General features: G+C 39.0%; 2 protein-coding genes across 4 annotated transcripts; one reads left to right on the top strand and one right to left on the bottom strand.

Annotated features, from left to right (window-relative positions):
- Positions 1-6,928: 6,928 nt before the first annotated feature.
- On the bottom strand, positions 6,929-20,426 carry LOC136265815 (uncharacterized). 3 transcript variants are annotated; one of them, XM_066060740.1, is made up of 32 exons: positions 20,112-20,426; positions 19,727-20,066; positions 17,158-17,224; positions 15,416-15,725; positions 15,203-15,353; positions 14,782-15,061; positions 14,565-14,732; positions 14,220-14,511; positions 14,028-14,156; positions 13,841-13,882; positions 13,772-13,792; positions 13,521-13,583; positions 13,396-13,458; positions 13,281-13,331; positions 13,164-13,226; positions 13,039-13,101; positions 12,922-12,984; positions 12,798-12,859; positions 12,681-12,747; positions 12,556-12,618; positions 12,433-12,495; positions 12,311-12,370; positions 12,186-12,248; positions 12,071-12,124; positions 11,946-12,008; positions 11,830-11,883; positions 11,705-11,767; positions 11,590-11,652; positions 11,226-11,288; positions 11,120-11,173; positions 11,008-11,067; positions 6,929-7,198 (listed from the first exon to the last, which is right to left on the bottom strand). In XM_066060740.1, exons 5-32 carry the CDS (start codon positions 15,274-15,276, stop codon positions 6,993-6,995), a joined length of 2,430 nt encoding a protein of 809 aa, XP_065916812.1. In that variant the 5' UTR covers positions 15,277-15,353; positions 15,416-15,725; positions 17,158-17,224; positions 19,727-20,066; positions 20,112-20,426; the 3' UTR covers positions 6,929-6,992. The 3 variants fall into 3 exon arrangements, with proteins under 3 accessions (XP_065916812.1, XP_065916811.1, XP_065916813.1); XM_066060739.1 differs by lacking the exons at positions 19,727-20,066; positions 20,112-20,426 and having other exon boundaries at positions 17,158-17,781; XM_066060741.1 differs by lacking the exons at positions 17,158-17,224; positions 19,727-20,066; positions 20,112-20,426 and having other exon boundaries at positions 15,416-16,746.
- Positions 18,387-26,605, top strand: LOC136265823 (uncharacterized). The gene is made up of 7 exons (XM_066060756.1): positions 18,387-18,518; positions 18,574-18,660; positions 19,140-19,279; positions 21,451-21,672; positions 21,734-22,018; positions 25,014-25,206; positions 26,018-26,605. The coding sequence occupies exons 1-7, from the start codon at positions 18,412-18,414 to the stop codon at positions 26,184-26,186; spliced, it is 1,203 nt and encodes a 400-aa protein (XP_065916828.1). The 5' UTR covers positions 18,387-18,411; the 3' UTR covers positions 26,187-26,605.
- The last annotated feature ends 870 nt before the right edge of the window (positions 26,606-27,475 follow it).

Below are 27,475 nucleotides of genomic sequence, written 5' to 3'. Positions count from 1 at the left end.
GTAACAGCAGGCAACAGAAGGTAACAGCAGGCAACAGTGGGTAACACCAGGCAACAGAGGGTAACAGCAGGCAACAGAGGGTAACAGCAGGCAACAGAGGGTAACAGCAGGCAACAGAGGGTAACAGCGGGCAACAGAGGGTAACACCGGGCAACAGTGGGTAACAGCAGGCAACAGTGGGTAACAGCAGGCAACAGTGGGTAACAGCAGGCAACAGTGGGTAACAGCAGGCAACAGTGGGTAACAGCAGGCAACAGTGGGTAACAGCGGGCAACAGAGGGTAACACTAGGCAACAGTGGGTAACAGCCGGCAACAGAGGGTAACAGCAGGCAACAGTGGGTAACAGCAGGCAACAGAGGGTAACAGCAGGCAACAGAGGGTAACACCAGGCAACAGGGGGTAACAGCAGGCAACAGTGGGTAACAGCAGGCAACAGTGGGTAACAGCAGGCAACAGTGGGTAACAGCAGGCAACAGAGGGTAACACCAGGCAACAGTGGGTAACAGCAGGCAACAGAGGGTAACAGCAGGCAACAGAGGGTAACAGCAGGCAACACTGGGTAACAGCAGGCAACAGAGGGTAACAGCAGGCAACAGTGGGTAACAGCAGGCAACAGTGGGTAACAACAAGCAACAGTGGGTAACAGCAGGCAACAGAGGGTAACAGCAGGCAACAGTGGGTAACAGCAGGCAACAGAGGGTAACAGCAGGCAACAGAGGGTAACAGCAGGCAACAGAGGGTAACAGCAGGCAACAGTGGGTAACACCAGGTAACAGTGGGTAACAGCAGGCAACAGTGGGTAACAGCAGGCAACAGAGTAACAGCAGGCAACAGTGGGTAACAGCAGGCAACAGTGGATAACAGCAGGCAACAGAGGGTAACAGCAGGCAACAGTGGGTAACACCAGGTAACAGTGGGTAACAACAAGCAACAGTGGGTAACAGCAGGCAACAGAGCGTAACAGCAGGCAACAGTGGGTAACAGCAGGCAACAGTGGATAACAGCAGGCAACAGAGGGTAACAGCAGGCAACAGAGGGTAACACCAGGCAACAGTGGGTAACAGCAGGCAACAGTGGGTAACAGCAGGCAACAGAGGGTAACAGTGGGTAACAGCAGGCAACACTGGGTAACAGCAGGCAACAGTGGGTAACAGCAGGCAACAGTGGGTAACAGCAGGCAACAGAGGGTAACAGCAGGCAACAGTGAGTAACAGCAGGCAACAGTGGGTAACAGCAGGCAACAGAGGGTAACAGTGGGTAACAGCAGGCAACACTGGGTAACAGCAGGCAACAGTGGGTAACAGCAGGCAACAGAGGGTAACAGCAGGCAACAGAGGGTAACAGCAGGCAACAGAGGGTAACACCAGGCAACAGAGGGTAACAGCAGGCAACAGAGGGTAACAGCAGGCAACAGAGGGTAACAGCGGGCAACAGAGGGTAACACCGGGCAACAGTGGGTAACAGCAGGCAACACTGGGTAACAGCAGGTAACAGAGGGTAACAGCAGGCAACAGTGGGTAACAGCAGGCAACAGAGGGTAACAGCAGGCAACAGTGGGTAACAGCAGGCAACAGTGGGTAACAACAAGCAACAGTGGGTAACAGCAGGCAACAGAGGGTAACAGCAGGCAACAGAGGGTAACAGCAGGCAACAGTGGATAACAGCAGGCAACAGTGGGTAACAGCAGGCAACAGTGGGTAACAACAAGCAACAGTGGGTAACAGCAGGCAACAGAGGGTAACAGCAGGCAACAGTGGGTAACACCAGGCAACAGAGGGTAACAGCAGGCAACAGAGGGTAACAGCAGGCAACAGAGGGTAACAGCGGGCAACAGAGGGTAACACCGGGCAACAGTGGGTAACAGCAGGCAACAGTGGGTAACAGCAGGCAACAGTGGGTAACAGCAGGCAACAGTGGGTAACAGCAGGCAACAGTGGGTAACAGCAGGCAACAGAGGGTAACAGCAGGCAACAGAGGGTAACAGCAGGCAACAGTGGGTAACAGCAGGCAACAGAGGGTAACAGCAGGCAACAGTGGGTAACAGCAGGCAACAGTGGGTAACAACAAGCAACAGTGGGTAACAGCAGGCAACAGAGGGTAACAGCAGGCAACAGAGGGTAACAGCAGGCAACAGTGGATAACAGCAGGCAACAGTGGGTAACAGCAGGCAACAGTGGGTAACAACAAGCAACAGTGGGTAACAGCAGGCAACAGAGGGTAACAGCAGGCAACAGTGGGTAACACCAGGCAACAGAGGGTAACAGCAGGCAACAGAGGGTAACAGCAGGCAACAGAGGGTAACAGCGGGCAACAGAGGGTAACACCGGGCAACAGTGGGTAACAGCAGGCAACAGTGGGTAACAGCAGGCAACAGAGGGTAACAGCAGGCAACAGTGGGTAACAGCAGGCAACAGTGGGTAACAACAAGCAACAGTGGGTAACAGCAGGCAACAGAGGGTAACAGCAGGCAACAGAGGGTAACAGCAGGCAACAGTGGATAACAGCAGGCAACAGTGGGTAACAGCAGGCAACAGTGGGTAACAACAAGCAACAGTGGGTAACAGCAGGCAACAGAGGGTAACAGCAGGCAACAGTGGGTAACACCAGGCAACAGAGGGAAACAGCAGGCAACAGAGGGTAACAGCAGGCAACAGAGGGTAACAGCGGGCAACAGAGGGTAACACCGGGCAACAGTGGGTAACAGCAGGCAACAGTGGGTAACAGCAGGCAACAGTGGGTAACAGCAGGCAACAGAGGGTAACAGCAGGCAACAGAGGGTAACAGCAGGCAACAGTGGGTAACAGCAGGCAACAGAGGGTAACAGCAGGCAACAGTGGGTAACAGCAGGCAACAGTGGGTAACAACAAGCAACAGTGGGTAACAGCAGGCAACAGAGGGTAACAGCAGGCAACAGAGGGTAACAGCAGGCAACAGTGGATAACAGCAGGCAACAGTGGGTAACAGCAGGCAACAGTGGGTAACAACAAGCAACAGTGGGTAACATCAGGCAACAGAGGGTAACAGCAGGCAACAGTGGGTAACACCAGGCAACAGAGGGTAACAGCAGGCAACAGAGGGTAACAGCAGGCAACAGAGGGTAACAGCGGGCAACAGAGGGTAACACCGGGCAACAGTGGGTAACAGCAGGCAACAGTGGGTAACAGCAGGCAACAGTGGGTAACAGCAGGCAACAGTGGGTAACAGCAGGCAACAGTGGGTAACAGCAGGCAACAGTGGGTAACAGCGGGCAACAGAGGGTAACACTAGGCAACAGTGGGTAACAGCCGGCAACAGAGGGTAACAGCAGGCAACAGTGGGTAACAGCAGGCAACAGAGGGTAACAGCAGGCAACAGAGGGTAACACCAGGCAACAGGGGGTAACAGCAGGCAACAGTGGGTAACAGCAGGCAACAGTGGGTAACAGCAGGCAACAGTGGGTAACAGCAGGCAACAGAGGGTAACACCAGGCAACAGAGGGTAACAGCAGGCAACAGAGGGTAACAGCAGGCAACAGAGGGTAACAGCAGGCAACACTGGGTAACAGCAGGCAACAGAGGGTAACAGCAGGCAACAGAGGGTAACACCAGGCAACAGTGGGTAACAGCAGGCAACAGTGGGTAACACCAGGCAACAGTGGGTAACAGCAGGAAACAGTGGGTAACAGCAGGCAACAGTGGGTAACAGCAGGCAACAGAGGGTAACAGCAGCAACGTGAAATGCTTTTATAATATTCACACCTGGGCATCTGCACCTTATTGCTTATTAATTTTAAAGTAGACTACATTAGAGCACAATCACAAAGATAATTAAACAGCTGTGCCATTGTATCTGATTGTAGCTAGGTGTCTAATGTTACTTTGGATATGTCTTTGTTTCCTGACTGGCAATCCTTTTTCAATTATGTTTGTAGCCAGGGTTTTTCAGAAGGAGCTCTGTCTATCAAAAATAACTTACAATACACAACCCTCAGGTGGTGACAAATCTTGAGCATTTTAATGCATCTTTTATGAGGGGCGTGAGGCATCAACACCTTATTGCTTATTAATTTTAAAGTAGACTAGATTATTGCACAATCACAAAAGCTAATTATATTAATTAAACAGCTGTATCATGGTATCTGATGAGAACTAGGTGTCAAATGTAATTAACCACTAATCTATAACCATACCTGTTTGTTAGAGCTCGATATCTTCTTTCCCAGTTAAGATATGATCGATCAAAGTTTTTGTTTCCATAGGCGTCTGTAATCGAAAATATTGAAGTCCCCCATACAGATGCCAGTTTAATGCTCGTGATGTATTTGTGGATAAAGCTAATAGGTCATATTAATAGGTTCCCATAGCAGCAGGAAACCACTAAAGTTTGGGTAGTGGGGAATACATGCCTATCTAACATTACACTTGAACCATTACTAGTAAAACATGAAAATGAACTCTTTTCTATTATTTAATTAAATGCGTGGGCGGACCAATTAGTAGGACTGATATAGTGCTTAACCATGCTATTGACTCCAAACAAAGACCAAACTGTTTCTTTAAGTAAGATCTGTAAGTTTAATTCGATGCAGTGATTTCCTAAGGGAGATAAACACAAAAACGACCAATTTTAGGCAAAAAATGGCTGTAAAGGTCACCAAAGGTAAAATCTGGGGTGGCACCCCTTCTGGCATCACTTCATGTATGCTTAGGAGTAATTGTACCAAGTTTGGTGCTTTGGACCAGCGTATCACGATTTTTGTCAAATTTTGATGTAACAGACCAGACTAGTAACCCTTGTGATTTATATTCCATATGTAGTTTATAATATATTCCAGTATATAGGTTTTGGTTACACTGTGTGGGGTTTTGCTAGAGAATATAGTGCATTGACCACAGTGTTCCACCCCAATCACTATTGTACACTTGATATTTTCAGTACTGCCTGGTAAAAAGGTTTTATGCATGTCACTTTAGAAATCCATAACAAAAATTTGCAATGGTATCAGGCAGGCACTAAACAGGCTTACACAAGTTCTCAGATTGGTGGCGAGTAAACCAAATTAAAGTGATCGAGGAAGAAGACAATGGCCATTTAATTATTTTATGGCAAGTAACATCATGTGCTTAAGGAAAGAAACTATTCAAGCTTTATGAAATTTTAAGAAACTGTTGTTGTACAGCAAAGCCATGCTAAACATGCTTATTGCTGCCCACTGGGATGTCTGAGCACCACTCATGTACTCTGTGTTGATGCAGGAAAATCCTGAGATAACAACCTGCAGAAGGATTGTGCAGGAGTAATGGGAAGGGACTGTAGAGCTCAAAAGTTTCACAACAGTCTGAACACCACTAAGAGAGACAAGAATAAATATTTGCTTCCCTTACTAGCAACAAGGATTCTTTCATTATACAGCTAGATAGACTGTTTTCCCATTTGACCCCAGGCCACCAGATACTCATGATACAACTGACTATATAATTCTTATTTTTAATTGATGGCAATACTAGAGCAAGTTAGGAAATAACAACAACGGTAAACTGGCCATAACCAGGCATCGCAGTCTTTCTGTATGTTTATGCACTGATAAAGTTATCTTAACAGATTTACTTAAGAGCACAAATGTTGTTGCTTCAGTTTGAAATACGCTGTACTTCTGGATTGAATTAAAGCATCATATTATTCAATGCAAGAAAAAAGAAGAGAATGATATCAGCCAAGCTGTGGTTGTTACAAGATTTTAGAAGAATTTAATTCTGCTCTTCATGATAATCATATCAAAGCATGTGTTACGTTTGAAGAAGCTATATCAATGCTTGACAAGTATGCAGGGGTGAATCTAGAAGCACTGTTAGGGAGCTTAATTAGGAGGGGGGGAAGGGAGGACAGGATAGTACAGTGCTTATTCTACTGGCAGAAAAGAATGGCTTGTGAACAAGTAACATTTGCTTCTCATACTGTACAAGCTGTTATAGCTTGGTAAAGGATGGAGACCTTTATAATTTGAGAGTATAAGTAGTTAAGATGTTTTGATGTTGGTGTGATTTTTAACTGCATGCATAATTGATTGTATGATTATAACATTCTTAGTAGCTGAATGGATTTGGTTCTGAGAAAAAAAATCACCCATGCAATGCACTTTCATGTATTGTTCATAGCACTGTTTAATCTAGGACAGTTCTCTGTTGGGGGGGGGGGGGGGGGGGGTTAGGAACTTTGGGGGTGTCCAAGTTAATGTCTGTGTGATAGCTATCACACACTGCCCATCATTTTTGGAGTTCAATGGCCACCACAAACTAACATGTCTGAAAAATAGACCAAAACTAACAACATTTTTACACTTGTCCAATGCGTGCCAAGGATAATTTAGTTATTTAAACTCGGTATCTAAAAATCAACCTGGGCGCACTTCTGACATCATTTTGTATATAAACAGTGCCCCTGGGTAGTTGTCACTCCAATTTTAGAGGGGGAAACTGAGGGGAAAACTTCCCCTCCTAACAACCCTAGATTAAACACTGGTTCATGGTACCAGCATAAATTCTCATTTCCTCCAAATAAAGCACACTGAGCATATGATTAATCCATTGTATATTTACAATACAACATGGACTATGCTACTTGCATGTATTGCATGGGGATACCTAAACTACTTTAAGAATGTCTGGTAAATGATATCAACATGGTTAAAACCTACATTTCAATTGGCTTATCATGCACTATGCAGATAGATATCAACTGTTTTATAAATACAAATCCTGATATACAGATGTTTTATCAATACTGTTTAATAATTTGTAAGGCTTTCCATTTACATACCCTTATTTTGTTAAGTATTTGAAACCCTTTGAGATCTGGAAAGTGAGTTTAAAACAGTATGAATATTGTTGACCGCTAAGTGCTATTCTCCCCAGGCCAGGTAAGAACAAACTATCCGGTACAGTTATTCTATGTTTAATGCAGACCATACTTGATTAGCAAAATACAAACAAATAACTATTAACTGTTATAACTATTATTGTTTGCACATAGGGCAGTACCATGATGGAAGCTTTTGTGCTTCTCGTATTGTTGTAGACAGGCAGACACAGTGAAACCACTGGTCGCAACCATTGCAGCACATCATTGCAAGCTTCTTTCCTTTACGTTTGCAATAATCCGGAGGACAAATATCCTTTGATGGCTCAACTTTGCCTCTCTTCTTTTTCCTTTTTGAAGAGCCTACATTAGAATATTAGACGATCCAGTTTCACATTAGCACACAAAATCAGTGAATTTCATGTAGCACATAACATAGAGTACAGTTAAACCATAAACATAGATTAATCATAATTATATTCAAAGTGGAGATTAGACACAGCGTCCAAGTAATAGTTAGACACTCGTAGTAGGTGTTTTAGACAATTTAAAAACCTGAGATGATGTCAATAATTACCAAGGCATAGCTGAGATAATTATTTATGTCACCAGTGGATTTTTTTAAATTCGTGAAGAGACCACTACGAGTGTATAAGTGGACAATGGCAAGCAGACAGTGAGCTAGTACAGAGTGTTCATATTGTGATTACCAAAGTGTTTTAGTCACGGTTCTAGTGCTAGGGTATTCGCAACATTGTAAGGCAAAACCATAAAGTGATATTGGAAAGTTTTACTTGATAAAGTTTGTACTGATTTAGGCTTGAAGTGTCTGGGATGTGGGGAGAATGGTAGTGAATGGGAATGCCAGACAAGCTAGCTAGTATTACAGATTGATGAATGTCTACCATATGGCTGTGTATGCTATAAACACTGAATTATATGGCTTAGTTATTAGCCTGCTACCATGATGATTGATTCAGCCAACAGAAAGCAAGCGTACCTTAGTGTGATCTCTTCTTTACAATTGTGTTCACAATCGCTTGGTGTGTGCAAATGTGCAAAATATAAAGTGTCCACAACAGCTAATTGTATTATTATGGGTCTCACTGTGGTTGTAAACAAGGCCACGTCTCTTACCAATAAGAGACCTGCTACCAAATGTCTTTGTGAATAATACACTAACACACATCAAAGGAAACACTGCATACCATTGTCTAATGAGAGATAGTCATGCTTTGAATGTGTGTGAAGTTTTTGTGATTTGTCCAAGGCAGTGATTTTATTGTAGTATAACAAAAATGAATTTTAATTTATGCATGAGCTATCATTGCCATATTTTTTTCAGTAAAGAGAATAGAAACTGCAGTATTGTAGCAGTGTTCAAGAATTGAAACATGACTCTAAAAACAAGAGTGAAAAAAGACATAATTCAAGCTTTTAATATGAATGACCAAAGGATTTTTAATAGTCACATGTTGTTAATCTAGAAGATATGTGTAGATTCTTTAACAGATTCTTCAGTTATAGTTAAACCTATAACCACAAGTAGAATATCATTATTAACCAAAGCCGAGTGCAATGAGGCTGAGGTGTTATAACTAAGAAAATATCCTATGAGTGCTGGTGGGATTCAGTGGCGGATCTAGGATTTTTTAAAGGGGATTTCTGAACGTAAAATAATTGTTTAAAAATAATGAAGTATTGAAGGACATGGCTCAAGAAAACTTTAGAGTTTCTGAGATTTCTGAGATTGAAATTTAGAACAGTTTTGAGTTACTTAAATTGTGAGTAAACAAGCTAGCTAGGTAACTGAATTTGTGGCTAAGTTGCTGTTCTGATTGCTCTATTATAGTAGTTAGCTGACTGCACTATTTAAGTATATCGATCTGTACTTAATGCAATGGGTGGTGCCACCTAAGTAGGCTTTTGAAAGGGGGTTTCGGTCGAAACTACCGAAACCCATTTAGATCCGCCGCTGGGATTTAACTGGCTTTTATCCTATACCTGGCAGCTATTAGGGGCCTTAGGCACAAAGTTTGAAGTATATTGTGGCTTGACAATGGTAAACAATACAAACTAAAGCCACACATGTCTTGCCACATGTTTACTCTTCCAGATGTTGGATAGGTAGGTAAACAGGTATTTTGTGAAATATAATGGGAGGGGGGTGAGCTGAACAGTGACCTGATAGAAGTGTTGATCATAGACCCTACATACAGGCTAGGGGATGCAACCTGAATGTTGCTGTGTAACTACACTGCTTGAAGGTTCTTAGTTTACTAATTTGTTAAGTTGCCTTACTGTAGTTATACTGATAGTAAAGTGTCAGTAAACTTAAGTATATGGAACATAATTATTTTACTAAGTTTTAAACTCTCAGTAAAACATCAGTGAATGCGGGTTTACTGAAAAACTACTAAAATAACAAACAATTAACTGTTCCATATACTGGGGATATACCACTGTAGTAAACTAAGATACTTCAAGCAGTGCTAATAGTGCAGGTATACCGTATGTATATATAGAGTGTGTCATTTTCACAGATTGGTAATTCAGCATTTTCGTGGTTTTATTTTTGAGAATTGGTGATACCAGGAGCACACATAATCGCCCCGAATGTGTTCTTGCTGATACTATGGGTGATTTTTCTATTGTACAGCATAGTCTAAATCCTGTTTTTTTTGTTATTTTCTAGGAATAAAAATTCAAGCAATCTCAAAATTTTGTATGTATACGGGGACATAATATCAAGAGTTTATAAGCATGAAGGGTGTGACACTAGTGATTTAAGCCATCCACAAACACTTTTAACCTCTAAACCATATAGGGAAGTTATTAATATTCATTGCTATTCAGTGGTTTATTGCATCATCACCTTAATCTGTTAATCATATATCATATTTGTTTTAAAGGAAGCTGTGATGAGTTAGGAGGGAGTCTGAACAGCTTAGAAAATCATTATGAGCAAGCTCTCTCTGACGTAGTGGAGAACAATAGAACTTTATTGAAACCACACTTTCTAAGCTTGATCTACTGCGTAACTTCAACACATGCTATTTATGGCTACCTGTAATGTAAACCCAAGACCACAGCTGACATAACAGTGACTGCCCTGGTCTGCCCAGGTGGTTAACACACTCTATATTAAGATACATTGCATTCAACAAAAGATATAGCACAAATATATCTTGAGTGTCATGTTTCATTGCACTGTGTGGTGCTCAAAGGAGGATATCGATGTTGTCAAAGTTGGGTTGTCCAAAATTTATGTCGGTAGTAAACCCCCAGTTGAAAATATAGTGTCAGGAGATTGGGTATTTCAGAAGCATTTGTGCCTGACTGTTCTATTAGGGTGACAGAAATTAGGAAAGGGCTTAGCCCCCCCCCCCCCCTTAATCCACCCATAATTTTTGCTAATGTACAAAGGAAATAATTAATATGTCCTATTTTTTACTAAACAGTACGCATTATTCCCTGGTATTTACTAATGTAACATTTTCAATTTGATTTGTTGGACGGATAAATAATACTTGAGTTTTGCATAGACTATACAATAACATTATTATTACATGGTCAATGTTATTTGCTGCACATTGCTTTTTTGGAATTTAGCATATGATTGTATCAATGCTATAGGCAGGTCTATTTACACAGACCACCCACATAAATACCACAAAATCAATGAAAGTATAATTGCTGAAAATCAGAAGGTATGTACTGTGACAATTATGTGCCTGACTGATGGGCATTGAAGGACAAAAGGAAAGACAATCCTAAAATGCATAGATCTATCTTTAACAAAGTTTGGAAAGTTTCTGTAAATATTTTAAGAGATATAATTTAGCCAGTTTATCAATGCATCAGAAAGGTAGTGAGATACAATGTAATCTTTAATATTCAAAACATATTGGAAAGATTGAGAAGCATTTTGATAGCCTTTATTTCGGCTATGACACCTACCCAGTAGTACAGCAAAGAAAATCAAGATTGGTTTATTTTTTGTTGTTAATATTTTTAATAGACCACATAAATACCCTGTATATTTCCAGTCCCTAATATAGAGGACTACCAAACTGTAAGATAAGACAGGTCAGTATTTTTGTGTTGATTATATTAATGATACAGCTGTGCACCACGATACCATGCTATATACTTATAAACTATAAGCTTACCACTGGCTGATTGAATTGTGGGTGCTACTGAAACTGATGCAGCCAGTACAGTTGTTGACACTGTATAAAATATAAACAGGAGACTGTCTACAAAAGTATAAGATCATCTTACCACTTGTAGATGGAGGCATCAATGTTACTGGGACATTTGGCAGAGTTGTCGACACTGAGTAAAACACAAGCAGTAACAGCTAGAAAGCAATATTGAATCATCTTACCACTAGTAGATGGAACTGTTGGTGGCATCAAAGTTACTTGGACATGGGGCAGAGTTGTCGACACTGAGTAAAATATGAGCAGCAGCAGTTAGAAAGCTGTGTATACAAACATGACCCAGGCTGTGAAAAGGACTCTTATAGCCTTTTCAACTATGTAAACACCATAACCCATAACTTGGCTGGCGAATAAGATACGAGTCTACAATTTGGTCAGTGTACACTCCTAACATAGCACTAGTTGTGAATGTAATTACAAGGTGAAAGGTTAAGTCGAGCACAAGTAATGATTTGTTAAACTTGGATATTTGGAAAGGCTGTAGGAGCCCTTTTTGCAGACTGGGTCACAAATATTAAATCATCTTACCACTAGTAGATGGAAGTATTGGTGGCATCAAAGTTACTGGGACAGCTGGCAGAATTGTCGACCCTGAATAAAACACAAGCAGTAGCAGTTAGAAAGCTATATCCAATTGTCTTACCACTAGTAGATAGAACTGTTGGTGGCACTAAAGTTACTGGGACAGCTGGCAGAGTTGTCGACCCTGAATAAAATAAAAGCAGTAACAGATAGAAAGCTGTGTAGACAAATATTAAATCATCTTACCACTAGTAGATAGAACTGTAGGTTGCACCAAAGTTACTGGCAGAATTGTCGACCCTGAATAAAACACAAGCAGTAACAGTTAGAGAGTTGTTCATATAAATATTAAATCATCTTACCACTAGTAGATGGAGATATTGGTGGTGTCAGAGTTACTGGGACACATGGCAGAATTGTCGACCCTGAATAAAGCACAAGCAGTAGCAGTTAGAAAGCTGTGTATGCAAATATAAAATCATCTTACCACTAGTAGATGAAACTATTGGCGGAACCAAGACAGTAGGCATAGTTGTTGACACTGAGTAAAATACAGCAGCAGAAGTTAGGAAGCTGTGTAGACAAATACTAAATCATCTTACCACTGCTAGATAGAACTGTTGATGGCACCAAAGTTACTGAGACAGCTGGCAGAGTTGTTGACACTAAATAAAACACGAGCAATAGCAGTTAGAAAACTTTACATACAAATATTAAATCATAGTACCACTTGTAGATGGAGATATTGGTGGCATCAAAGTTACTGGGACATCTGACAGAGTTGTCACTGGATAAAACATGGACAACAGCAGTTAGAAAACTGTGTATGCAAATACAAAGTCATCTTACCACTAGTAGATGAAACTAATGGTGGCGCCGAAGTTACTGGGGCAGCTGACAGAGTTGTTGACCCTGAGTAAAACACGAGCAGCAGATAGAAAGTATACAAATACATGTATGAAATCATCTTACCACTAGTGGATGGAACTATTGTTGGCACCAAAGTTACTGGGACAGCTGGCAGAATTGTTGACACTGCATAAAATATGAGCAGTAGCAGTTAGAAAGCTGTGTATGCAAATACAAAGTCATCTTACCACTAGTAGATGGAACTATTGGTGGCACCAGGACAGTTGACATAGTTGTCGACACTGAGTATAACACTAGCAGCAGAAGTTAGGAAGCTGTATAGACAAATATTAAATCATCTTATCACTGCTAGATAGAACTGTTGGTGGCACTAAAGTTACTGGGACAGCTGGCAGAGTTGTTGACACTGAATAAAACATGATCAGTAGCAGTTAGAAAGCTGTGTATGCAAATAAAAAGTCATCTTACCACTAGTAGATGGAACTAATGGTGGCACCAAAGTTACTGGGGCAGCTGGCAGAATTGTTGACACTGAGTAAAACATGACCAGCAGATAGAAAGTATACAAATATGAAGTCATCTTACCACTAGTGGATGGAAATATTGATGGCACCAAAGTTACTGGGGCAGCTGGCAGAATTGTTGACACTGAATAAAACACAAGCAGTAGCAGTTAGAAAGCTGTGTATGTAAATACAAAGTCATCTTACCACTAGTAGATGGAACTAATGGTGGCACCAAAGTTACTGGGGCAGCTGATAGAGTTGTTGACCCTGAGCAAAACACGAGCAGCAAATAGAAAGTATACAAATATGAAGTCATCTTACCACTAGTAGGTGGCACCAAAGTTACAGGGACAGCTGGCAGAATTGTTGACACTGAATAAAACACAAGCATTAGCAGTTAGAAAGTTGTGCATTTGCAAATACAGAGTCATATTACCACTAGCAGATGGAACTAACGATGGCACCAAAGTTACTGAGGCAGCTGACAGAGTTGTCGACCCTGAGTAAAACACGAGCGGTAACAGTTAGAAAGCTGTGTATGCAAAAATAAAGTCATCTTACCACTAATGGATGGAACTATTGGTGGCACCAAAGTTACTGGGGCAGCTAGCAGAGTTGTTGACACTGAATAAAACATGAGCAGCAATTAGACAGCTGTTTAAATTGAAATAGTTATATTCCCTACTGATAGACAACCAAAGAGTTTAACACTTCCATACAGATTCTTAGATTGTTATGCACAACTTAATGTCACTCCAGGTTGTCCAAGTATATATTATCTAGCCATAAAGCATATGGTTAATTGAGCTTACCAAGTGAGTCACCATCATTCTCTACAAAAGAATTATATGCAAGACTTATAATACTTGCACTAACATTACCTAGATCATCCCAATCCATATTATCCAAAAATTGTTCTGGATCTAGCAACAATCAGAATTAAAACTATGTGTTAAATTGTTAGTTCTACATAAGTACAGGTGTGTCATGTTACTGTTATAGAGTTACAGGGTTCATTACTACTATTCATACATTGTATAGTATGACGTGAGTGTGCATCAACCTTACCTTCTGTGTCAGACCTAGGATCACCTAGCAACTCAGCTATGGTGACTTGCCGGGTCGACATACTACCAGTGATTTGTGGTGTATCAGTTTCTTCTTCAACCCCAGGATGTTCTTTGTGTGGGTAGCATACTGTATATTGTTACATTACACATACTACATGTATTACCAATTCATGAAAAATTTATCACGTACCTGAGTCTAACAGCCTTAGTAATCGTTCAGATATGTTTGTTCGGGGTATTTGCAACACGCCTTTGCAAGTGGAAGTGTTGTTGCTGGTACAACGGGTGTCCTTGCATCCAGATTTCAGAAACCGACATCCACCGTTGCTTTCCCCACCCATTTGTTTGACAGCATCTTTGATTTCCTCAAGTCGTTTCTTTGCTTCGGTATTTAGGTGCTCTCTAAGTACTGGACAATATATTGATACACATAATGTTTTAGTCTTCCTCTTGAAGGTATTTGAAAGAACCATCTGTATTACCTATAAATACATACACGTAATGATAATATAATACATATCTGCAGTTTTCTCACTTCATTTGTTGGAAGTTCCCTAATAACTTCAAGCACCTCCCATAGCACTTCTTCAACATCATTTGCTGATGTTGCACTGTGTAGTTCATTGACAATGGGGGCCCATTTCTTTACAAAAAAGTCTAGAATTTCTTCAAATGTTATAACACCTTCTATTTCATCGCAAAGCTAAAATTGCAAAGCTGAATGTTTGTAATACCTGTTAGAACACGCTTACCAGTTTCGTTGCTAAAAGGACAAGGGCATAGCCTTTCTTTGTCCGATGGTGGACATTGCTTAAATGCACTGAAATAAAAGGGAGCAACAATTCACCGATGTATCTCCTGTTCCTTGATGACAATAGGCGATCTCTTATACTTATAATATAGCCTATTGCACTGGAAGCTGCTTTCCGGTAGTCATTGTATACGTAGCTGTCTTCAATTTCAATTTGCCTCGCTTCGTCATGGATTGACAAAGGTTCGAAAAAAGGAACATGGACAATCCTTTGAGCTTTTCTACAAAAAAAAATATGGGTATGCCATACATATAATATACTCTGGTGGTAGATCATGGGCATGCATACATACATGGTGGTATCTCTTTACTGGTCGTGCATATATACATGTTTTTATACACATTGTGAAACTAGAGCTAACCTTTGTGTTTCAGCAAATGCAGTATTCGCAGTGACTATAATCCCTGCTTTGTGCTTTGTTTCCCCCCCTTGCATAGTAGTTGTTGAAAAATCATTGAATAGTTCTACCGTCAATTCTTCAAACTTCTTTGTACTGTTGATGTCGTCTGCCACTATTTATATATACGTACTCAGAATACCGATTGTTACCGTACACAAAGTTAGCTAAACTTACCCACAGGTATCGTTGAAATTGATGCATGGTTAACTATGCTGGCAGTACTCGACCTTGCCGAGAATGAGGTATCCCATAGCAACAAGAGCACGCATCTTGCTATTCTACACCCTCTCACTTAAATTAGAACTACTCCATCATTTCTAATCCAATGGACATGAACTTTTCACACAAGCTACTTTAGTAATGTTGCCAAAGAAGAACGTTTGCCATTTTTAAATAGCAAGTCCAGATGATGAATAACATGGAAGTAAAGAAAAGGATTTCTGGGAGTGTCAACCCGAAAGATAAATATGTGATGAATGAGAAGCTAAAAGACAAAAATAAAAACGCACAATGGTTTGTGCTGTTTAGCATAGTGTATCGTAAAAGTATCAAGGCTCTTGTGCATAAACTGTAGGACTAGTTCTAGTATAAAGGGAAAAACTGTAACTCATGTTCTAAAGCAAATTTAGCAGTTGGGTTTGGACTAAACTGTGTACTAGTGTTAGCTTATATCCAGTAAAAAAGTACGGAAAGTTATAGAACAAATTAAATTTCATGAGAAGCCATATAAGTGGACTGTACAGAGCACCCTTAAACTGTTGTCTAAAGCAATTAGATTTTGGATACCTTTTGAAGTTTGACAATGCTGCCCAAAGACAGTATCTGAGGCACTCCCAGCCAATCCAGCCATGCTAGAGCTTGAGTCATTTTTATTTGGTACTCAAAATCACTGTGGAGTGTATCAACACCACCTTCACCTTGTTCAACACCTATCAACAGTTCTTTATAATCTTAAAAGGTTATCAAAATTTAAGGTGATGTAATCCAGATAAAGGGTGACGTGGTCGGGACAAGAAACAAGTCACAGTAATCAAGCTGCCTGCCGAGGCTTCACTCAGCCTGTAAAGCAGGGAGTCAGAAACATGTACTGAAAACTGTGATGAGCACATGCAGACTTCCAGGTGGTGATCATGCTTGACATCCCGCTACTTGCCGGAGCCACATAGCCTGGGATTCAGGATTTTCTCTGCATTCAACCACGCAGTTTGTAAATAGCTTGACTCCTCAAGTGCAACAGCCTAGCACAGGAACAACTTGATGTTTAAATGAAGCTTCTAACTGCTGTTGTTCGTCATTCACACCCAACAGTGTGCAGCATAAATTCATCCTATAAGCCACAATTATATTTCGTTCAACCTACTCATGCGTTCGAATTCATAAACAATTTTTACAGTGAAGTTAACCACATTTCACATATTAGCATGATGGTAGTACACAGATCTGACAAGTAAAATTATATGTCTGTCAAATCCCAGGTAATAAATGTTTTTTTTTTGTTGTTTTGGCTAGCCTTTTAGTTGCACCTTTTCTTTTCAATATGTTTTGTTACACCGTTTTTGTCCATTCTAGCACTAAGTTACAACTTTGCCTATTCTATTCAATGGATTAAACAGTAGCTAGCTAGCTAGCTAGTTTACTTTAGCAGACGTAGGCTATAGGCTATAATTCAATAAGCCCTGGTAAGTGCATAGAACATGGTTTAGGAAAAGATTTATGGAAAAATAGAGCTAAGTTCTTGTCAATAGTTTGGTGCTTGATCTGGACACTCATGAATATTTCATAATGTTCACCCATGAATATTTCATAATGTTCACCACTTAACTGTAGAGAGAATACCTTTTACTTATATGACCCATGCCCATATCAAGAAGTTCCTCATTCTCTTGATAGCACCTTTATACTACAGTTTTACCTACCAACGTTTTGGCCTACAGTTTTCAGCCCTGGCATGGAGCCCTCAAAACATATTGGTGAGCTACATTCCTGAAAAAAACAAACCACAATAACTTTAGTGTGTTTACGTACCAGTGTGTTAACCTCAAACGATATATCAATCCCACCCATATCAACCAGCATTTATATCCACAATTTATCAGCACAGGCAATGCTGAGTTGGACAAAAAGACATATTGATCTACTTTGTGTTTGTCCCATGTGCTGTTCTGGGATAGATTAGCTTATGTTCTTGTTCATACACTGGTATATAAATCACAACATACACCATTAGGTTTTGTGTTTAACTCATTACTATGCACTGCAATTAAACAGTGAAGATATGCATCCTACATGATAGAATAGTGTTAATCTATGTACATTATAGCATGGGTCTGTAACTAGCAAGGTAATTATACAGTTTTAGCTCATGGAATACCTGCATGCTAATGCATGCTGATGGTTTAGCTCAGATATTACTGCAAAAGCCAACTGCTTACTAGCAATAATCATAAAGCCTTTAATTTTCATCATTTAGGCTTAAATATAATTAAATTGTTTGTTGCTAATTTTATCCTTTATTGAAAAAGTTCAGTGTAAAGCTATAAGCTAAAAGAAAAACAATAAGAACTGTGTAAACCATCACTACTGTCCGTATAGGAAATTGCTACTCATGATCACTTTGTCATTATGTAAGGGTTTTGATGTGTGTCTAGTCTCCTCTGCCTGGCCAGTTGATATCACAGATCTGATTAATTATAAGTTATATAAATACCAGTAAGGCCAGGAGACATCATTACATTTTTATTTCCATTTCTCAGAAAAGCTTCTACTGGGTTCAATGGAAAATGGACAATTTGATCAAGCAACTTTGCTCATTCAGCTTTCACAACATATGCCGACAACCTACAAGCATCACAGAGCTGCTCTCATTTGCACCATAATGAATTCAATTTTTTCAACTAGTTATGAAGTCTCTACTATCAACCAGTTGTTAGCAGAAGCTGATGCATTGCCATCTGTCACCAAAGAACTTTGTGGAAAGCCATCAGAAAGAATCCTGTGGGAGGTAAGTATCAGTTTGTGCTTTTAAATAAATGTCAGATATGAATCTTTTATAGGCAACAATGAAACTTGGTAAACCAGTTAACAAGTTTCTTGGCCCTAAGTGTACTGAATGTCTGCAATGCTCATCAACACTGTATATCAACCACAATCCAATTACTGTCATCTGTTATATGATTAGTGGCCCTGTCCCAGCCCAGAAGATTATTTTAAGATGTAAGTCATGTGGTATCAACTACAGGTACGACTCATTTGGTGGAGATACTTTTGGCGGATACAGGTTAGAGTGTGAGCTATCATGATGCTAGATACTTGATTGTGCATGTTTCATACAGATTTTATGACAATGAAAATGACCTGGTAAAAGCATCTAATGTTTGCTATATCGAAAGAGCTCTGTGTGAAAAATGGGCTTCAGCTGGGTAAGTTATCAAGCTGTACATTACAAATTCTACCTTTCACTGGTTATGTAGCTAGTTTATGGGTCCACATGCTATGTTAATCCTGCATGTAAATTTGCTGACCATGGCAATACAGTGTTATTCAAAAATCATATGTGAATTGTCTTAGCTTGTGTGCTGTGTTCTCTAGCTCAAATGTGCAAATGTGCGTTTGTATATTTTAAACAAGTATGATTATGTGCGGTATATTTAAGCAAACAGAGCCTTAAACTTACCAATGAATTTACTAGTATTCCACAAAATGAACTTTAATATGTGTCACATTATTTCACAGTATGTAGCTATTTCATGACTATACTTTAAAACCAACCAAAGTTTAATCTTTTGTATATGTACAGTATAAAAATGTGATTGGAAAATTTGAATTGTATGTGAAGTATTGTAGCTTCTGCAGTTCATTATTGCTAGCACAATTTAATGCACACTGTATTATTATGCAGGCATCATTGCTGGACAAGCTTTGAAGGATCTGCAGAAGTATACAATGAGTGGATGAGGGAAACCAATAACTACAATTATATTAATTTAAAGTATTTTCTGAAGAAATACAACAGTGTAAACTTGAGAGCAAATGCAGTAGGTATGTTAACACAGTATAGTAACATGATTTGTTTGTACATTGGCACTGTGCAGCTACGGAATGTATCTCCAATTAATTGGTCATAAATAATTGTTCGTAATCAGTTAATCGGTACAATTAAATACTTACTATCAAGGTGCAATTCTTAAACAGTAAATCTGTGCCAGAGTATGCTAAACTATTCTTTATTGATAAAAACATGAAATAGCTGAGACCTGATTTGCTAAGTTTATCGTGATAAGCTTGTTCAGCATGCTCTTACAGCTACTCAAAATTTCAAATATAGGTGTGCATTTCAGTAAAACTTTTGGAAGCCAATTATCAATTAGTATTATCGATTATTAGAGTTTCAATGATCTCCAATCATTTAATCAGTTGTTCAGTGAAAATTAACAGCACCAGTATGCATCTGTGTTGTTTAACTACAGTAAGTATAAGGTGACTTACAGTGGTGGTCCATTTTGTACCATTTTGATCAGCATGAAACATTTTGCCTGATTTGAGCTACCTCACATAGCAAATACAGTGTATGTTTCAGCAAAACCCAATCAATGCAGACTGGTGTACTTAACAGGTCCTCGCTTCAAACTCTCAAGTTCCTGGGGTATATAGATTTTCACTGGAACTCATTGTGAAAACCAGAACCATTACTAGAAATTTGGGTCTATAATGTGAAGATATAGGCTTCAATGGCTTCTTGATGTAAGCAAATGCTAATACCTGGTAGCTGGTTGCCACAGTACTCCCCACCACTGAGTGAGTAGTGAACGATGCAGATGCGAAGAAGCTGCTGTGACAATGACAAAGTTAAGCCTAGGAGATTGGTTCTTACTTCACAACTACAGTTGAAAACTATAATCATACAGTAGGTTGAGTCAGTCAAGTAACCAGTTGGTGATGTGAGTTGGCTGTAAACCGTGGCCAACTGCAGCCTGGTTGGCTGGGGCCAGTTGCATGGTCAGTTAAGCTGCAGCAGTTGTCCGGAATAGTATAGCAGTTGGGGTAGCAATGTGGACAAAAATCGGTTGATTGGTGCTGCTGTGTTGTTGACAGATGTGAGCAGCTTGGTCAACTGGCTCAGTCTTGGAGACAGTAGTGTGAGCTCTGCGACATTGACAATGATCCGGTAGGAACAGGCATTCTAAAGGTCTGAAAGCATTCCCTAGAAATTTTGGACATCCTCTGTTAATAAAATATTATAATGGAACCCTGTGAAATAAAATTGTAAGGACAATTATACTGGTCTATATATCTCCAAAACAGTTGGAGCTTAATGTATGTGTAGAATTTACCGTCATGCTTTACAAAATGAATACATGAAATAAAATATCTGACCGGACCTGCAAAAATTGGGCATGTTGGCATGCACTAATCTCATCACAGAACAAAACATATCTCAGTGCTGGAAGAGAATATTTTCATTCTGTAACTTGCATTACATGACCAGTTAAATTCACAATAAGTGATGAACATTGCTTAGCCATAGCCAAATGACAGAAGAAATTATGAGTCAGCAAAGTTATAAAAAGTGGACAAATTTTATGTGGCCACACGTCCTGTGTTTTGCAGGCCTGGTCACATTTTAATAATAATATATATAAAGTAATAAGTTCAATGTGTGAGGTCTCCCTTTGCCTGGGACTTATATGTCAACTAAGAGATGGCTGTGTGGCTGTACAGTTTCACGGTGTTAAATATTGAGTTGCTGGTTTTGAGTACTAATTGGCTCATAACTTGGCTTATCCATACCGATTCCCAAAATGGTGCTTTAATTTTTATGCTTTGTAAAATGTCATACCACCCTTCCACCCACTCTTGCCACTATAAAATTGAGCTTTCCTGATACATGCAGTGAGCATCGATTAAAAAAACTGTGTGAAATGGTTGTAAACGTATCAAATTTAGATATGTATGGTGGATACTCTAGCATACGTATGTAAGAAGATATAGTGAAATATGCGTGGCATACAGTATATGTATATAGATTATATAGTTCCAACCACACACTAGGCAATAGACCCTCTAGGTTTTGTCACCACTACATCACATATGTACTTACATTAATGAATATATCCTACGATTTTCATAGGACTCTATAACTTCCATCTTATTGTTATATTGCACTTACTTTCAGTCATTCTTCAATTTGTAACCTTTTAACATATGTTCAGATGACTCCCAAGAGCAACAGACTAGTCAGCTTCTGCACCGCAAGAGTGTAGCAAGTGCTTGGTGGACACATCAAATCGAAAAAGAATTGTCTGAAGAGAATCACCGTAGTTATATTTTCAGTGGACCCCAAGCCCAAGAAAATTACATGGAAGAAGTAGACATAAAAAGGGCCAATTCAGTTTATAAACATGAAAATTGCTCTGATGAATGCAAAAAACGAGGTCAGAACTATATCAGTATGTATTTGGTTTAATGTATATAGCACATATTTTTCAACTGTAGGATGTGGAGAATTGTGGGCCATTGATGGAAATTGGAAATTGCACTACCCTGTGTGCATGTTTGATGTTGATAAAAGCGAAGATGCATTTTCCAACAATCTAAATTATGTTAAAACATGCTCCAATGGACCTCTACCTGGAAATGCCTTTTGCTCTGAGCACTCTGAGGTGATGAAGAAGAAAGGTGTTCCGGTGACGTTAAAAGAATATCTCAACTTCAAAAAACATGTTCAATGTTTTTCAGGGAATGTTGGTGTATCAGTTCAATCAGCTGCAATATGTCAGGGTATGTCATTGTAATGTTGTCTTTAGTTTTTGTTATTAAACTCTTCATGATACATTGGTAGTTTCTTGCATACATGCTTGAACATTATTACTTTTCACTAGACTTACTACTCCTTTCCTTATTTACATATAGTTCATCACCTTCATATACTAGCCACATGTGAGTACCGCAAAAAAGGGGTCTATTTGTGGCCAAAAAGCTAGTTATAACTGACCTTTGGCTAGTTGTAAATGATGAATAGGCTAGTTGTAAAATGTACATATGAGGCAAAATTAGCACAGATCATTAAAGTTTACTGTAAATAACATTTCACTTTAAAAATACCCAATCTCAAAATAACTATTTTCAACCAAATCATTCAAGTTTATTGTATTAACAGTTTATATAAACCGTGTAGCAAACCTGACCTGCATCTATCATATAGGGGTGAGTTTACACATACTACATACTGTAGTCTGCAGTATTAGAATGAAATTAATAGACTCACATATAATGATCATGCACTAGGGTGCATGTGTTTGGCACATCCTCAATAAAATAAAAAGTCGAAACAAGTTGACTTTTGTACTATAAAAATGCTCAAAGTCTTTCAACAGCTGGGCCCCCAGACCCCTGCTACCAGTACTTTTTGTTGTAGTTGTAAAACACACACACCTTCTGGTTATGCCTCTGTGTAATATAGCGCCTCTCTCTCCCTCTGGTTTCGAGTTGGGCTAGTTGTAAAAAGTAGCTATTTTAGCCCCTGACCCAAATGACATCATCCACGCAAGCATCACAATCTCACATGCATCCTAGGCAGGCCAGTAAAACTATTGCATGGTTATGGGTTATGTAATTAAGCTAACTTGGTGATAAATTGGACAAGCCCAGGACTTCACTGGGGCATGTGAAATCTCTTAGGCAAAGGAGGTGGGATGATGTTGCTGCAGCAATATCTTTATTAAAATTGCTCCTCTTGAGAGATCGTCATCTCCTTGAGAATTACTGTTAATTTAAGCAATAAACACTGTGCCCCTCCAAACTGGGATCCCATGTCAGTTGTCAATCACTGAAAGGTTGGGTTTTTTCTTTTGACTGAAGTAGTAGGGTTGGTGGGTAGGTGACAAAGCATTAAGTAATGTAACTCGCCGATAAACAAGACAACTTGCTATTGACAAAGTACTACATGTAAATGATGTTCTGGAATGCTTTAGACTGAGCTGTAATGTGTGAAACAGGCATCCCACCATATGCAAAGGTGCTGCAAGCATATTTGTTGTGGGCTGGACAGGTCTATCCTATGCATGTCAATAACATAATCATTCTGTTCTGTTGACTTAAATGTACTGTGTAAATTAGCATTGTTTATACAACTCATGATGTCAAACACTGGCAATTCTAGACCAGACATACAGGTGGGACAGCATGAACATTGTTATATATATATATATAGCTGTAAATAAATAAATTTCAAACGAGTCTGGGAGTTGCACCTATGTTGCACCCCTAGAAGCTGTAGAAGTTTTAGAATTCAAATTGATACTAAAATTATTAAAAATCTCTATGCCACAACTTTTCCCATGGATTTTTAAAAATTTTCAGCATGGGATCTGCAACCCCATATAGTTGCTTTTGCACCAACATTAAAAGATGGTAGGATTTTTAAAGCATTAATAGCAGTCAAAACAAATATAGTCAAATCCTTAATAACAAAACCATTTCAAATAAAAAACTGAATACAACCATCTATCACTTATCACAACCATCAACAAGTTTTCACTTGAGGCATTCTTGAATTTGAAATATTAAAATTATACAAAACTACATAAGTTGATTTTGGAATCTAGGTAAGTATAGCAGTTGAAAGACTAGAAGCTAAATGACACGTGACATAATTTCCATATTTACATCGAGTCCCAGTAATTTACTCTTAGTTGAAAGCAAAGTAAATTTTAGGTCTGATACTATTTTTGTTCCTGGCTTTCTCCGTCTTCCTGTATGGGTTAGCCATACAACAAATTAACCAGTTTCCGTCAACCAGGTACACATGATAATAGTGTAGATAATTATTGAGATACCTAGATTAAAATTATACATATGCAGGAGGTACAACTCTAGCTATATAAATTGCTTGGCTTCAGTGAATTTAAAATTTATGACGAAAGTTGTCAAATATTAATCATGCTTCAATAGAGAGTTTAATCCAGATTATTACATAAGAATGATACACCCTAGTGAAGCAGTTGCCATAACACGACTTTAGCAGTCATTCTATTAGAACAATCATTAAAAAGGAATGAAAAACTAAAATAAGGATGTAGCCAGAATTTTTTAAATTGATGAGACAGACTGCTCTATTAGGGTATATTGATCTTATTATTATTATTATTATATTATAATGTGCAGAACCTCAAAAAGAGTGTGTGGCACAACATTACAAGTGTCTTGTATGACAACTTAAAACCTCTGAGCCTATCTGGAATTACTTCTGAGGTCTTCCCTCAGCATTATCTCGGGTAAACTAGATAGCATAGCTCATTAAAAGTTTATGAAAATTTTGAATAAATATAAAATGACAGATTATTTAGTTTGTCAATTCACTGAACCACCCAAAATTTGGTGAGGCAGCTGCCTTAGATGCCCATACAAGTAGCTACACATCTGACCCTGAAAGGCAACAAAAAAGAAGCAATTATTGAAGTGGCTAAATAAACCCTAAATTCCAATTTACAGACTTCACTTTCTTGCTTGTTAAAACATTTTTCAAATAAAGGTAAAAATACAATGTAGGAATTTGTGGTTTACCTTGCTGCTCTGCCAATCACTTTTAGGATAAATATTTATAAGATATCATTAATGTTAGTGTGTGCCTCAATTCCCTATACATGATAAAGGGTATAGTGTGTGAATACACCTGTGAATACACCTGTGAATACACCTGTGAATACACCTGTGAATGCACTATGATATACCATGTGTAGCCTTAAATGTATTATAAAATTAATTTAATATCCAGGAACTGATTCTGGTATTAAAAGCTATGCTGAATTTGCCAAAGCAGTGGACCAGACTGAAGAAGTGACAGCAACAAAAACTACATGTAACAAGGACACAGGAGAAAAACCTGGCACACTACAGAAGTGGACAAGAGGAACATGGTTTTGTGTTGGTGCTGGAGGCCATATAGAAAGATGGCAACCATTGTACAGGTAAGATTAAAAAAAATTCAAACACATACAGTAAGCATGCACATCACAGAACTTCAATAACTGGAATGTTGTGATTCACTATAATTCTGTGCTACTGTACATAATTATTTAGTAGAAGGACATTATTTTAGAATGTGCTAGATGGTCCTGCTGGTAGGGCAGGTATCTATGCAAGAAGAAAGGCAAAACACAGAAGACAGACACTCTTTGTAACTAGAATGGGTACATGCCACTCATTGTGGCCTGAAATGGTGGCCGTTTGTTGCATCTATGAGCCTCTAACTTAGGATCATTGATCAAACAGGCAGAGGAAAATCCGGGTTGTCATCTTTTCTTGTTGTAGAGCTGCATATGATTTAGATATACTAAGTTGGTGACCTTTCTTGCTTATTTTAATTCCAAGAGGTATTTAGACAAAACATTTTAGTGGTGCATATCACTTTTGCGGGAAATCCTATTAAAACATTACTACAGCACCAGAGGCGTAACATGGGGGTTATCATCCCTTGATACTTTGTACACACATGGTAGCTGTCAAAATGCTGTTATTGTATAAAATGTGACCGTATTTGCAAAAAGGTACTACTTTCCCACATACAATTTGACCCATTTTGTGAACTTTAGTAAAACTTTGTAACTTTTGTATCAATGCTGAAATTTGTTTTCTATTTTCCATGATTAAACCTACTTTATTTTCATACCGCCAGTGCAGAGAAGTAGCAGTTGTTTACTGACATGTCAATGTGTGGAAAAGGTGTTCTTTTTACAAATCTGGTCACATATTACATAGTTACTGTTATTTTGTTTCTAGGTCGGAGGGTCCAGCTCAAGTTTTCATGTTAGTGGTGATGTGGCTAGTGTGCCAGTTTGGAACTAAAGGTCGAGATGCTTGGAAAACACTGACCATATCTTATGATAATATGTGTCACCTCAATAATTTGCGAGTTTCTCGCTTACCACTACCACTACCAAATGATTGACTTGAAATATATTTGGTTAGATGTGAACAAAGTTATTGATGATTTCCATATGAAAAATCATCGTGATGCTTCCTGTAAACAGAAGTATAGCTCAGAAAACCTACGTAAAGCTAAACCAGATTTGAATACGATGGCATGTGAGCAAACATTTGCATGGTTGAGCCGCTTTAAGAAGATACTTTGTGCCATGCCAAAGACACATTTTCATTTCTTTTTACACCGAATGATAAAGCGTCGCAACAAATATATTTCTTATTGCTATGCTAATGGATTAAGAGTTGTGGCTCCAAAGCCAAAGACAACTGACAATTGATGTGATTAGTAGTGTAATTATTTGGTAGTGTTTGTATGACAGTGTATTTATTTATGAAATTGTATACATGTGCAGTATGACACCAATTCATAAATTATGATTACAATGGTTGTAGAGAACTAGAGTTCAATATGGTAGACATACATGCAAAGCTTGGTGAACAAGGATCATAATAAATCAACTATAAGTACTCAGTATTATATAGCTTGTTTATCGAGTGTCCATACAGATTTACTGTGCTTATGCATATTATCAGCTGTGCACTTAACTTTTTTTTTCAGAAACTGTTGTGTAGAAATTGTATATACATCATGTTGGAGTCATGTAATCAGAGCCCAAATTTATGAAGTATACATTCAAGGGCAGACCCTAGGAGGAGTGCTAACTGGAGCAAAATTTAATGGGGTATCTAACTGGTTGATACTAATACAGTGGATGCATGTGCAAAGCATACTAAGCATGCTAGTAGAGCAAGCTCCATGGCTATCCAGGGTCTGGAGGTATGCCTTCAAGTAATTTTTAAAAATACTCTTTCTAGCATTGGATTTAGTAACAATTTGGAAGCAAAGATTTAAAGTATAGCATCACAAGTTAACTCTTGATAATATCCTAGAGGACTGAATACAGTTACAGCATTAATGATTGCTTTGGAATCTTGTTTGGCCTGAAAGGTATTAAACTACAGTAGTCATGTGTAACTCAGATCACTAATATAACTACTGGTACAGAAGAAAAGTTTGATCCATACATGTTTGATGTGTAAATCGATTTAGCATAAAATATTAACGATAGTAGCAGGCACTAGGGATCTTGGGAATACATTTAAGTATCTTTCGAAAATTGTTTGGATTACAGTGTCTCTACATATAGGCATACCTGTCGGTTAGAGCTTGATATCTTCTGAGACATATATAATTGTCCAATTCCCATAGTTGCCCATACAAATTGTTAAGCACATCCACAACTATGGCAGCCA

This window comes from Dysidea avara, chromosome 9 (genome assembly GCF_963678975.1).
Source record: "Dysidea avara chromosome 9, odDysAvar1.4, whole genome shotgun sequence".
Classification (NCBI taxonomy): Eukaryota; Metazoa; Porifera; class Demospongiae; order Dictyoceratida; family Dysideidae; genus Dysidea; species Dysidea avara.
The sequence above is the reverse complement of the archived record's forward strand: the minus strand, read 5'-3'. Positions and strand labels throughout refer to the sequence as shown.

Bases quoted from the DNA above. Each gene is read 5' to 3' on its own strand.
- LOC136265815 (XM_066060740.1), bottom strand. From the start codon at position 15,276: ATGCAAGGGGGGGAAACAAAGCACAAAGCAGGGATTATAGTCACTGCG. The intron at 13,332-13,395 runs GTAATATGACTC...TGTTTTATTCAG, and splicing joins GTTAGTTCCATCTGCTAGTG to TGTCAACAATTCTGCCAGCT. The intron at 12,748-12,797 runs GATAAGATGATT...CTTCTGCTGCTA, and splicing joins CAACAGTTCTATCTAGCAGT to GTGTTATACTCAGTGTCGAC.
- LOC136265823 (XM_066060756.1), top strand. From the start codon at position 18,412: ATGATTAGTGGCCCTGTCCCAGCCCAGAAGATTATTTTAAGATGTAAG. The intron at 18,661-19,139 runs GTAAGTTATCAA...ATTATTATGCAG, and splicing joins GAAAAATGGGCTTCAGCTGG to GCATCATTGCTGGACAAGCT. The intron at 25,207-26,017 runs GTAAGATTAAAA...TTTTGTTTCTAG, and splicing joins AGATGGCAACCATTGTACAG to GTCGGAGGGTCCAGCTCAAG.